Source organism: Tasmannia lanceolata, unplaced genomic scaffold (genome assembly GCF_043159265.1).
Source record: "Tasmannia lanceolata isolate RefF3 unplaced genomic scaffold, GAP_Taslan_0.1 ptg000016l, whole genome shotgun sequence".
NCBI classification, from domain to species: Eukaryota; Viridiplantae; Streptophyta; class Magnoliopsida; order Canellales; family Winteraceae; genus Tasmannia; species Tasmannia lanceolata.
The window spans coordinates 3,937,593-3,951,632 of record NW_027518693.1 but is presented as its reverse complement, the minus strand read 5'-3'; the positions used below and the strand labels follow the sequence as shown (position 1 = coordinate 3,951,632).

Sequence of the window (14,040 nt, the reverse complement as noted above, 5' to 3'; positions counted from 1 at the left end):
GCTGTCGTTGGATCAAATATCAAGGGTGGCTGCCCCTGCACACCCACTCACCATATAAAATCTCTTTTTAATGATACCCCTCTAAATAAGCCATAACCATATTATTTTCCTCTAAAATGTGGAAAATTTTTCCGCAAGAAATATTTTTCTTGCAATCGAAACTAGGCCTAAATGAATCCCAACCCACTGCTTTGGCTCAGCTGGCCAGCAGTGAGAGAGATAGACACGAGTGCGATTTTGTGAGGAGTGGATAAGAAATACCTGAGAAAATACAAGGAAACAAAAAAACTCTATCCAAAATATGATTAATTTTTCCTTGTTTTTTAGCCACCCTCTGCTCATTCCTGTCCTTTCAAGTCTCTCCTTCTCCCACCCTCCCTACTCTCTCTGGCTACTGGTGAAACTAACTAATGAAAAAAAAAAAAATCATGGTTTACAAACATCACCTTAGAATAATTTTTATCAATCGGTTCATAGATATAGCTTCGTCATATGGTATTTTCACTCAATACTAACTTGAAGTCTTTTATGTTGTAAAAAGTTGTCCTCATTTCTAACATCTACTTCCCAATTATTTCATCTTGTTCCAACAATAAAGGGCGGAGGAGCATTTCAAGAACTCAAGTTAGGCCCCTCTTTGTTACCCTAACCTAAGAATCAAAAGGTAATTTAAAGGTCACAAATAGAAATACCAAACAGCCCATGAACACAGTGAATTCCAAAAACAGCACTACAAATGAACTTTCTTTTTTTTTGGAATTCTTCCCTTGTTTATTTCTCCGCTGCATCTTTGACACCCAAATTTTCTTTCAATGGACAAGCTATATTTATTAAAAAAAGGAAAAAATAATCTACCACCAAGATGGTAGAAGGCTATAATAAAAAAAAAAGAGGAGGAAGAAATGAGGTTAATTAACAAACACCTCAACAACAACTTTGTCAACCCCAAGAATCTCATCAATAGCATCTGTGAATCTTATAATTTGAAAGCTTAAAACTCATTTGAGAGGGTAAAAAAACATGTATTTCTTAATTCACTATGATATTTACGGATTTAAAGTATGAGAAGAAGCCATAAAGTAAAAAGGTTGATCCAATTCACCAGGGCATGATTCAGCTGCTCCACATAGGCTATGTTTGTTTTGGCCCGGTTCGCTTTGGATTTTGAGAATCGATATTGTCCAAAACTGATTATTGGACTCAAAATTAAATTCCAATAATCTGTTTTGGACTCAAATCGGTTCTCAAAATCCAAACCAAATCCAGCCTTGGTAAGCTTTATAATAAGGATCACATGGCCAAACAAATGCACCCATTGGATGATTTCACCCACCCAATCAATGGCTTGAGCGAAGGGATGGTAAAAGAAAATTTAAGCAATGATCCAAATTCAAAGTTCCACAATGGAATCGTTAAAGGCTAACATAGAGCAGGGTTGGCAATCGGTGGCCCTGGGATGAAGGTTTAGGATAATGATAACATTATTTTCGGAGACCCTGATCATGCTTCACATGGGATTCTCATCATAAGAGCTTGTCACTGTATCATTCCCCTTAAAATACATGTTGAGCTAATCACATGATTTTCTATACAGAGGAAAATAATATCCGTACTTGTTTTGACAATGGCACTCACTTTAAGAAACACTCACCTGGTTGTATTGTGACAGGTGTTATTTACTGTTACGTGTCAGAGAGTTGCATTATTGACATAAAAATGTCACTTGATGAGAAAAAACGAATAAATGCTAATTTATAAAAAATCAAAATTTTAGGACCAAAATGCCCCTCGGTACATTTATTCTGCTTCCCTTATTCTTTTTACAGTTTTACTTTTACCCTGTTTTGAACCTAGTTGAAGTGCTTCTTCTCCGGCGAAACCTACTCTTTTCTCCGGCAATACGTAAGAATGTAAGCCTAAAATCTCATTCTCCCCATCATCTCCTTTTCTCTCTCTCTCTCTCTCTCTCTCTCTCTCTCTCTCTCTCTCTCTCTCATTTTTTAAGGTATTCAAAGGTTTTTTTTGCTTGAAATACACAAAATTGGACCCATCAGCCTTCTGCCTCGTCAAATCTTTCTCCGAAGGGTTTCGAGATCTCCCCCTCTTCTTCTCAACGCAAAACAGGTACTCGAAGCCAAAACAGGATATTCGAAGCCAAAAATTACTTGGTCGAAGTGAAAAATGTGTTTCCTGTCACATTCGCCGTTGTGTTTTTCGCTTCGACTAAATTTTTTTAGGCTTCGAATAACTGGTTTTTTTGCTTTGACTAACATGTTTTTGGCTGCGACTAAAACTTTTGAATTCCAGTAACATTTGGCACTTTTTTCGTCTTTAACTAATATATTTTAGCTTCGAGAAATATTTGTTGGCTTCGACTATCACGTTTTGGGCTTCGACAAACTTCTTTTTTCGCTTTGACTAACACGTTTTGGCTTCGACTAAATTTTTTTTATCTTCGACTTCTTTTTTTTGGCTTCAACTACCTTTTTTTTTGCTTCAAGTAACTTTTTCTGGCTTCGAGTAATTTGTTTTTTGGCATCGACTAGTTTTTTGACTTAAGTAAATTTTTTTTTGGCTTCGACTATCATTTTTTGGATTCGACTATCATTTTTGGATTCGACTATCTTTTTTGGCTTCGAGTAACTTTTTTTTTGGCTTCGAGTAACTTTTTTTGGGCTTCGACTATCATTTTTGCCTTCAAATAACTTACATTTTGCTTCGAGTGCCTTGCTTCTTATTTTGACTTCGACTATCACTTTGTGGGTTTGAGCTATCGATTTTGGATTCGAGTTACATTTTTTTAGCTTCAAGTAACCTATTTTTTGGCTATGAATAACCCGTGTGAGTACCATTTTGGCTTCCACTACCCTTTTGCCTAGTGAAAGCTCTTTGGGCAACTGATTTTGGCTACAGCCACTAGAAAAGGGGAAATACTTACAAAGATAATGAGATTTTGAATATTTGGAGGAGGAAAAAGAAAATGAGAAAGGGGCGTCTCTAGAGAACTCCTTCTAACCTCTCAAGACAAATGAGCATATGCCGGAGAAATGAAGATGTTTCGCCGAAGAAGAAGGCCTCTCTCGCCGGAAAATGGGCCGTTTCACACAAAAAGGGTCGGAGTAAAACCTAGAAATGAAACTGTAAAACTTGAAAGTAAAAGTAAAAAAGTGTAAAAACAAAGAAGAGAAAGATAAAGTAAGGTTAGGGGTATTTTCGTCCTAAAAAGTCATTTTTTTAATAAACAACATTTCTTAGAGTTTTTTCAAAAGTCAACATTTTCTCGTCATTTTTTCAAATGTCCTGTAACAGTAAATAACCCAATGAAGGGAGAAAAGATATCCATGTCCTTATATCTTATAAAATAGCTAAGATTTATTTATTTTTAATGGCAAGGATAACAGACTGAGATTGTTAACAAATAACGCAACTCGGGCCAGGTTGGGTCGGGTTGGAGCCGACCCTAGAGTGTTCCCTAAACCCTAACCCGACCCAACCCGAGCATCGGGTCATGAGCGTCAACCCTAACACAGCCTGCCTCTAAATCCTCACCCAACCCGTCTAACATGTTTTTTCCCAGATCGGGCCAGGTTGAGTCGGGTTGGGCTGCCCAACCCTAACCCAACCCAAAATTAAATTAGGTTGGGAATCCCAACCCAACCCGAGCTGAGATCGGTAGAACCCGCCAGGTTCGGGTTGAGCCCGACCCAAGTTGCACCCATATGCATTGCCAACCTTCGGAATGTTGATTGGAAAACCTTTTGTAATAAAGCTGCTAGGAACATAGAACTGCTACAAATATTGCTTTCAAACCAAAATCATTTCAAGTAAAACCTCCCTAAACACATGGAAGTTGTGCTGAAATTAAGTATATGACCATTGCTATCAAAAGACAAATACCAATCACAAGATACCTTTCAACTTGTGGAAGTTGTTAGACTGAAGTTCCAGCAAAGGAACTCAAGGCGCGGATCACGGATTCATACACCTTGATGCCCCTAAAAAATACAGAGTCCTTCAGAAACTGCATGAAAGAGTTTGTAACGGTCAGCAAAGGATGAATCACAAAACATATGTAATACTAAAATCTTGAAGAATAGATATATGAAATCACCAAACCTCATTATGCTCATGAAGTAAGATGGGCGTATTTGCCATTGGAGAGAACCCAAGCGTAGGAATGCCCCTCTGTCTCATGAATCTAGCGTCTGTGGTGGAAGGTAGAATTTCGGGTTTAGCAAGTTTTCCTCCACCCGCAATTATAGATTGCTCGAAAACTGACCACCATGGGTTGGAACTGTTGGTTGGAGTCATTAGAGGGCGTCCTTTATTATCTCTCATGGGTCCACCCTCATGTAGCTGTGGAATGAACAAGAACCTAGAATATTTAGCATTTCATGTGAGCGAATGTAAGAGAAAGGAAAATCCAAATCAAGGAATTTAACATCCCACACATATTTAGAAAACTAAACATCACCAAGAATATCATATTTGCCCACTGGAAACTTCCAATTCCTGCTGCTTATAGTTACTGAAACAGTAAAAAAGAAGTTTCATATAAGAATACACTTTGACCTACACTTGAACGAATGCAGCAGCATAACACTGTGAAAAACAAAAATGCTCGAGCTTCAGAAGCTTGCAGCAAACTGTGGATGAGGTAGTGTGTCCAACCAAGGTTTCATGTTTTGGTTTCAACATGCGTTCCGATCAGGACGAAATAAAAACATATCGATTTCAGATAGAAATTTCGGGAAATCTTATAAAATCACGGAAATGTATAGAAACATATGCTAACGATGGACATTTACATGTAACTTCAGCAAGTGCTAGAATAAGCACAAATACACGCTCAAAAATCATCACATAAGTAAAAATCATACCCAAAATGGTTTAACAATATCGAACACCTAGTCACATGCATTGTCAGGCATTCCAGATAATTTAATACATATAGCATTTCACATGTAATTCATATAAATATTTATACATAATACATACACCATATTTTACATCCAAATCATATAAATATAATTATGTAACATATATTGTACCAGTGTACTAATACATTTGGAATTTTAGTTTCACTATATGTTTCGATGAGGATGGAAACGAAACATTTCGGTTGTCTCGTGTCGGTTTCAGTGGAAATTTAAATCCATGTTTCCAAACAGCATTTTTCCATGCCGAAGAACTTCTTTGAAGCCTAAGAATATTAGGTTTGCATACCTCCCCAACAAAGGAGCATCCCATCCTTTGGTTTCCTAAAATTGGATTCTAAGACCACGACCTTGCTTTATATTTCATAAGCTTCTCATTAGCATGTTCTTGTTCTTAGTCATATGACTCATCTCTCATATTGAGAGGGAATACTGTATTATAATATTCTATGCATAATTATAATTTACTAATGAATACAAATTGGCCTTTTACTTCATGAATGCATCCCTTCAAGAATTCAGGTTTGGTAATACTCATCATTGACTCCGGAAAGCAACTAACATTCACGTGGCACATACTTGCCAATCATGCTAGAACTAATTTAAAAATCCATTCATTGTTTAGGAAGATAAATGGGTGGTTTGGAGATACTCGGATTTATGTATAAGAACATATCTAATGGCAAGACTGAAAGGATATTAGGTTATTTAAACAATTCAGACAACTTTCCAACCATCTAATTCCTTTCATGCTCGTGCCAAAACAAAATTTATGTAACATATATTGTACCAGTGTACTACTAATACATTTGGAATTTTAGTTTCACTATATGTTTCGATGGGGACGGAAACAAAACATTTCGGTTTCGTGTCTGTTTCAGTGAAAATTTAAATCCGTGTTTCCAACCGGCATTTTTCCATGCCGAAGACTACTCAGCTTCTTTGAAGCTTCACAATCTAACTTCTTTGAAGCCTAAGAATATTAGGTTTGCAGACCTCCTCAACAAAGAAACATCCCATCCTTTGGTTTCCTAAAATTGGATTCTAATACCACGACCTTGCTTTATATTTCATAAGCTTCTCATTAGCATGTTCTTGTTCTTAGTCATATGACTCATCTCTCATCTTGAAAAGGAATACTATATTATAATATTCTATGCATAATTATAATTTACTAATGAATACAAATTGGCCTTTTACTTCATGAATGCATCCCTTCAAGAATTCAGGTTTGGTAATATTCATCATTGACTCCGGAAAGCAACTAACATTCACTTAGCACATACTTGCCGATCATGCTAGAACTAATTTAAAAATCCATTCATTGTTTAGGAATATAAATGGGTTTGGAGACACTCGGATTTATGTATAAGAACATATCTAATGGCAAGACTGAAAGGATATTCGGTTATTTAAACAATTCAAACAACTTTCCAACCATATAAATTCCTTTCATGCTCATGCCAAAACAAAAATTATTTTGATAATTTGTTTATTCAACCCATTCTATTATTTAAATTAGCATATAGGACCATATCTTCCGGATAGCATTTGTACAATATAGCCTATTCATTTTTGTTTTTCAGTGTTTTCTTGTTTCTTTTTTGGTTTTCAATCAGCAATAGACTATAAATGGAGCTAACATGATGGAAATTTGTCTCTAACCTGGTACGTCATGTTTCTTGTAGTTGGCGCCCATTCATTAGAAATTCTTTTCTTTAAGCGATCTGGATCTGCAGTGGGAGGAAGCCGAACATCAAACCCCGCCTCTGCTTCCGAAGGTTGCATGTTCATTACAAAACCCTGCATAGATTACTGTCTTTTCTCTTCAAAAAATTGTTAAAACTGATAAAATAGCACCCAGAAACATAAATTCTGTGAAGAAAAAATCAGAAGGGATGGAAAACTTTCATGTCACTAACAAATAAAGCTTCAAACAAGATGATGCATCACTGTCTTTAAAATGCCTTTAAGTAATTCTTCTGAAATTTGAACAATATTTAAAAAGCCTTACTGAATCACTAAAGAAACATCAGCAGACAGAAAACCCAATTTCTATATTCTAGTGTTAAGAAAGGATGAATAAGTAAGGGCACAAGGGCTTAGTTGTGTTGGGACACAAGGGCCGACCCCAACTAGTTTGGGACAAAGGCTTAGTTGAGTTGAGTTGAGTTGTAAGAAAGGATGAATAACTAAGGACACAAGGATTTGACAAAATAATTAAATAAAATGCATATCTTCCAATACAATTTCAATATTCTAACAAGTGGGATGTGGATACAAACTCATTTCCAGTTCTCTCGTAATCATAGATAACTTTTTTTGACAGGCAAAGAAATTTATTAATGAAGAAAAAGATAAGAAAAACCTTGCCCGAAGTGGGTGGATACAAGAAAAGGTAAACACATATAACTTATTTTTTACTGGCAAAGAAATTTATTAATAAAGAAAAAGATAAGAAACACCCCGCCTGAGGTGGGTGTATACAAGAAAAGGTAAACAACCAAGACAAACTACAAAAAAAAACACCCTACAAAAACCAGAAAACTCAAGGTGGAAGATGATAAAAAAGCTCCACTCTGGCCCTAATCACTCCACCTCTATCTATTTCAGCATTGGCAATCTCCTAACGTGCTGGAATACAACCCAGTGTTCAAAAACGTGGATGCGGCACGGAACGTGGCCGAAGAAAATCCTAGTTGGTTCGGCACGATGCGGTCGAGTACTTGGTTGACACGGTCATAATTCGGGAGAGTCGAAGGAGTTTTTATTGACTCTGTAGGGCAAAACACGGAACGTGGATGCGGCGCAACGCAGAACGCGGCCAACGTAAAAGGGAGTCGACTCGGGGGAGTCAGCGCAGACACGGGGGAGTTTTAAAACTATGATATAACCAAATAACCCTCCAACCGCTCATGGCTTTCTTCAATCAAGTCTGCAAATCTCCAAAGAGTAGGGGTTTTTGCAATGCAACCATCTAATCATGTTAAGAGAGTTTCCTTCCACAATGAAATGGTCAACAATTCAGTTGTCGGAGAACCGAGTACCCTGCCACACCACCATAACTTCAGCTTCATTGGAATCCTTCACCCCAAACAGACCAGAAAATGCCTATTTAATTTGACAGGTCTCGTCTCTTAAGATCCCCGGACTCACGCCGGCCCCGGTTTACCAATACTTGAACCATCAAGGTTCAATTTCAACCATAATGGGGCCGGGGGTCCCACTGAGGCGATGGAGGATCGGTCTTCTTCTCACTAGAGTACACCTTCAAGAACCACCTAAGAGATTGGCTGGAGACGAATCTGAAGCAAGGCAACACTCTCGCCCAGTTGATGGTAGTCACAATCACCTTCAAGTAAATGAGATAATTACCTTTTACTTTACCATCACACGGTTATTTCTTCTTTCCACACCATCCAGAGGGTAGCTAAGAGCACTAAGCTCCGCAGAATTTTCCCTCCACTTGGCTAGGGAGCTTGTACCCAGTTATCCACAAGCTCTTCAATCTGATGAGGAAAACCCAGTAAACACCAAAACAATCTTATACAGAGTTCCAAACCTCCCTGGTAGCCAGGAGCCCTAAGCTCCACAGAATTTCCCCTCTACTTGGTCAGGGAGCTAGTGCCCAATCTGGACAGGAAAAACCCAGTAAACACATGTTGTTCCAAACCTCCTTGGTAGCTAGAAGCACTAAGCTCCACAGAATTTTCCCTCTACTTGGTCAAGGAGCTAGTGCTCAGTTATCCACAAGCTCTTCAATCCAAAGTGGAAAACCCCAGTAAACACCAAAACAGTCCAATACATGGTACAAACCTTTCTGGTAGGTAAGAGCACTACGCTCCACATAATTTTCCCTCTACATGGCCAGGGAGCTAGTGCCCGGTTATCCACAAGCTCTTCAATCTGGACAGGAAAAACCCAATAAACACCGAAATGATATAATGCATGGTTCTAAACCACCCTCGTGATCCTACAATGAATGAAAAGGTGGTCTACCATCTCACTATCCTCTAAGCACAACACACAATGATCAACAATAAGAAATCTTAGGTTCTCCATTGATGATCGATTGTCAAAATCTTATGGGTTACGGACCACCTGAAGGCGCACACCCTAGGGGTTGCTGGGACCCTCGAGATTCTAATTGATGGCAAGGTAGGCAAAGTTGGATCTAGATGAAGGCACAATGATTTGACGTTGAAAGCCCCGACAGAATTCCAGATCTAAATGCTTTTGCCGCTTCCATTTCCCTTCAAGAATATGGAATCCAGAGCATTGATAAACCTTGCCATCGAGTCCATCTCTAAGTCAAAAAAGTTACGATGAAACCTTACATTCCAATAAACCCCACCATCGAACTGCTGAAAAGAATACTAAACCGAGGCATCTGAGTCGCTCACCACCTCAAATAGATATGGGAACAAATACATAAGAGGCGCCCCCAAGCACCACCAACCTTTCCAAAACTTCACTTGGTCTCCTTTAAGCACTCTATATCTAATACATTTCAAGAATCTAGGCTTCATTTTCAAAATATCTCTCAAGACCATGGTTGCACGGTTTTTGTATCTATCATCTAATGACAATCCAACATGACTAATCTCATATTTATGTTCAATAACCTAAACCCAAAGGTGATTCCTCTTTTCTCCGAACCTCCACAGCCACTTCCCAAGAAGTGCATCTTTCATTGTTCTGAGATAACGGATGCCAAGTCCTCCGGATGATTTAGGTTTGCAATCGTCCTCCCATTTAACCAAGTGTATCCTCCTTTTCTTATTCGATCGCTCCCCCCAAAGGAAGTTTCTCTGCAACTGCTCAATTCTTTTGATTACAGTGACCAAAGATCCTAGTACGAACATGTAGTAAATGGGAAGATTAGCAAAAACTGCATTTATGAGAGTTATCTTGCCCTCGAGAGATATAAGCTTTCTTTTCCATATTGACATGTGTTTCTCTACTTTTTCAATGATTGGATGCCAAACCCAATCCTTTAGTTTACCGTCGCACAAAGGAAGGCCAAAATAGTTGATAGGGGGACTCATCCACCAACCATCCAAGCAAAACTACTAACCTTTAACTTTCTTCATTATTCAGGTGAATACACATCAACTTAGTTTTGCCAAAATTGATACTCTGCTCAGTTACACCCTGATAACAGAGAATAATTGCTTTTAGCTTCAAGACCCTATCCTCCTCAACCTTACCAATAGGGTGTCATCAGTGTACTGAAGGTGTGTGATCTCCATTCCTGGATTACCAACTCGAAGGCCTTCAATTTGAAGATCTTCGAAAATTCTTTCAAATTCAATATTCTAATTTTTTGGATTGGGTTCAGAACCCAGTGTTGGATGTTTTGTTATTATAGATTACCCTAGTTCTATGTTTAATGAAGATTCTAGTAATTGTCAAAATCTCATTTCTTTGGATGGCATTGTATAATTACTAATTTTGGATTCTTTCTACAAAATTTCATCTTTTAACTTCGAAAATACTCTCGTGGTAGCCAAGTGAAAACACCTTGATTACCGATGCTACCGAGGGTCCACCATTTCTCCCACTAAACAATGGGAAACTTTTGAATTAGGACAAGTGGTTCTATGCTCAACCAAAATTTGAGAATGTTGTAGCATACCAGTGGGGCAAGTAGGAAGTTCCAATTGGAGGATAAGGATACCTGTTTGGTTGTTTCCAATAGATGATACTTTAATGGCACGGGTATATATTCAATCAATTTTGAGAAAGAGCACATCCAAGAAAGGGAGTGGCTAAGCCTTGATGAGTTGCACAACAACTGTGATTCACGTTTCAATATTATTGGCCGTGACCTTTGTTTATATTTCATTGATCAAAGACTGAATAACAAGGAGAGTGCATCCAAGAAGAGCAGGTGAAAAGTCCAAGCTGAACAGTTTCTTCTAGTCATAGTCGTTTAGCTTCTAAGATAGAATCAATTTTCATGTGCACATAGTTTGGCTGACAACTCCAGATCCTTCATGTCTTTGCTGATATTTTTACAGGCTTGTTTATGGACCCCAGTGATAATTGCACACCCCTTCAAGATGTCATGTCCCTATGCTAACTAGTTGGTTCATGCCGTAACCTTTCTTGTCATGATCTATCATACAATATGTTATTATCATCGACCTCCAACTTCTAACATGCTCAAATTCAAACATGGAAGATCTATCATAAACCATGACTGGCCAGTTTGAGGAAAGTATCAGGTGCATGTTTAGATAGGTTAGAGATATAGATGAGGAAGCGCACGCATGATTTACATATCTGCACTATACCAAGGTGTGTGAACAGACAGTGTATGTAAACACCTTTAACCAGCATACAACTTTCAAGACACAAACATTTGATTATTTGATTTGCAAAAATAAACTCCAGGGTTCTTATTTATATGAAAAGCTGATAATTACTGTCGTTTTCTTATTCTCCAACATTCTAAAACCCAATTTTCTAGTAATTAATCAATCCCAAAGCTTCATGAGTTTACATATCAACATCCCATTGCTTTGTTGGTCTTCAATCTTAATTTCCCACAATTAAATGAGTGAAACCCAGAATGGTAATTGTGATAAGAATTCAAAGTACAAACCAAATCTCTTAGTAACTAAACAAATATTGTTGTCTTTCTTTTAGACTAAATTAATCTCCAACCCACAATTTCCAAGTTTCACGGTTCATCATAGGAAACAAAAAACAGAAGAAAAAACCAAATGGAATCAGAAAAAGAAAAAAAAAAATTCCATAGGAAAAAGAGAGCATATCACCGTGGGCGAAGGCGTTCCAGCTTTCAAAAAGACAGGATTCACCGATATGACCTCCGAAGCAGCCGCCATTCCCGCCTTCACCTTATCAAACTCACTCTCCCTAAACCTCGCCAAAACCTCCATACTCTCCATCAAATTCTCCATTGCCCCATTATCATACATCCTCGACCCATGCCCAGGTGCGCCCAAAGCCCTAACAATCAGGTGCCATGGCGTCCTATCCGCATAAAAAACCCTAAATTCATCACTGGGTGACGCCTGCCCTTCATCTAACACAAACCCCACATTGAGATTGTCAAATTCCTTCGAAGAAGCAAACTTAGCAGCCCCATCTGCACCCCCAATCTCTTCATCAGGGACGAAAGAGACATGAATTGTACGGAGGGGGCTGAAATTGGAGGATTTGAGGGTACGAATTGCTTCAAGGTATTGAATTCCGATGCATTTATCGTCTTGGGATCCGCGGGCGAAGATCCGACCGTCGGAATCTTTGAAGGCGGAGAAAGGGGGGTGGGCCCATTTGGCCGGCTCGGCGGGGACACTGTCGATGTGGGAATTGAGAAGGATTGAAGGGAAGGAAGGGTTCTGGCCTGGCCAAGTGAGGAGGAGGACTGGTTTTTTTGGGGTGAATTCTAGGGTTAGGGTTTTGAGGCCAATGGAGAGGGCTTGGGAAGTAAGGAAGGAGATGGCTGAGGTGTAATCTGGGTTGGGGTGAGCGGTTTTGATTTGGAGGTATTGTTGGAAAAGTGAGATTGGGTCTGATTTGTTAGGGTTTTGTTGTTGTTGTGATGAGGTGGAGAAGAAGAAGAAAAGAAGAGAGAGGGTAAAGAGAAGGAACATGGACATGGTCGGAAACTGGAGGAGGGGGTGGGCGTATCAAAATAGTGGGGTCGGCCGCTGCCAAGAATGTAGTGAAGAGTGAAGAGTTTGATACAAAGCCATCTACTTGTCCAGTTTGCAATGGCAGGGGCCATTAAAGTGGACTAAATCCAAATTGTGCTGGGCCCCACCAATGCAGAAATCCAAATTGTGCTGTTATCGTGTGTGTGGGCCGGCCGGCCATGGAGTGGGGATGACTGATGAGAGATCTATGACCTAGGGTTTCCTGTATGATTTAGGCTAATTTAATTTGGCTGGCTCTATCACAGAACTAGATAATCAGCATTCATTTGAACAGAGTGCTTTGCTCGGGGGGATAGTGGAGTGATTTGGTCACCTTTGTTCAGAAGAGACTTTTTGACAGAGAACTTGATTCAGTGGGCCAGCTGTTTGCTGAGAAGATCTACATCAAATGCTCTGGTGGGGACAAATGAATATGGATCTGGAACTCGGGAGGGAATTTCTCAGTCAAATCTTTCTGTCATCTTTTGGTGCCAAGTTCTGCACTCTCCAAAGTAGCCAAGGTATGGAGCATCCATGTTCCTCCTAGGGTGCAAGTTTTTGCATGGGCGGTTATTTTACGAAGGATTCAAATGGTGTATTTCTTGAGGAGGAGCAACATTTTGATTATCGATCATTGTCCCTTATGCATAGAGGAGGGTGAATCGGTAGACCACTTGCTATTGCAATGTAGGGTAACCAGAGAGGTATGGAAGAGGTTGTTGTACAGGTTTGGCGTAGCATGGGTCCTCCAAGCCAAACTAGAAGATTTGTTTGAGAGTTGGGAGTTCACTCCTTGGAAAGGGAAAGGGAAAGGGAAATGCCTTTGGAAGGTGTCTTTCCTTACAGTCATTTGGGTTCTGTGGAAAGAAAGAAACGCTAGTCTTCAAAGGTTTCATTCAAAGACCTCTCTTTCTTTTCAATAAGGTTATTGCGCTCATTATTTCCTAGGTGAGAACAACTCCTAGCTTTGCATTTGTATCGGCTTTCGACCTTTGGTATGCGTGGAAGGTTATATGTAATGGAGATAGGGAAGCACCTAAAGTGGATCAGATTTGGGAACCTCCTTGCAAGGAGCCTTGAAACAAAATTTTGACAAATCTAGCATGGGTAACCCAGGTCCTTCCGGAATTGGGGGAGTATTAAGAGATGATCAAGGTATTGTTATATGGGCTTACTCGGGCCTCATTGGGGCATCGGATTCTAATGAGGCTGAGGTGAGAGCAACTCACTATGGCTTAAGTTGTTATCCGGTGATGAATTGGGGAAGGTTGAAATTGAAGGAGATTCAAAGAATGTGATAAGTTGGATTAGTGGATCACACTCTGTCCCATGGAGATTTGCACCGTGGTTAGATGAAATCCAAGATATTTTTGGTGGCCCTCTTACCATGGCGTATCATGTTAAAAGATCTGCTAATGGAGTAGCCAATAAGCTAG

General features: G+C 39.3%; 1 protein-coding gene across 1 annotated transcript; it reads right to left on the bottom strand.

Annotated features, from left to right (window-relative positions):
- Nucleotides 1-3,777: 3,777 nt before the first annotated feature.
- On the bottom strand, nucleotides 3,778-12,805 carry LOC143848536 (Peptidase M20/M25/M40 family protein). Its single transcript, XM_077357488.1, has 4 exons — nucleotides 11,723-12,805; nucleotides 6,603-6,740; nucleotides 4,117-4,356; nucleotides 3,778-4,021 (listed from the first exon to the last, which is right to left on the bottom strand). The coding sequence occupies exons 1-4, from the start codon at nucleotides 12,566-12,568 to the stop codon at nucleotides 3,932-3,934; spliced, it is 1,314 nt and encodes a 437-aa protein (XP_077213603.1). The 5' UTR covers nucleotides 12,569-12,805; the 3' UTR covers nucleotides 3,778-3,931.
- Nucleotides 12,806-14,040: the final 1,235 nt, after the last annotated feature.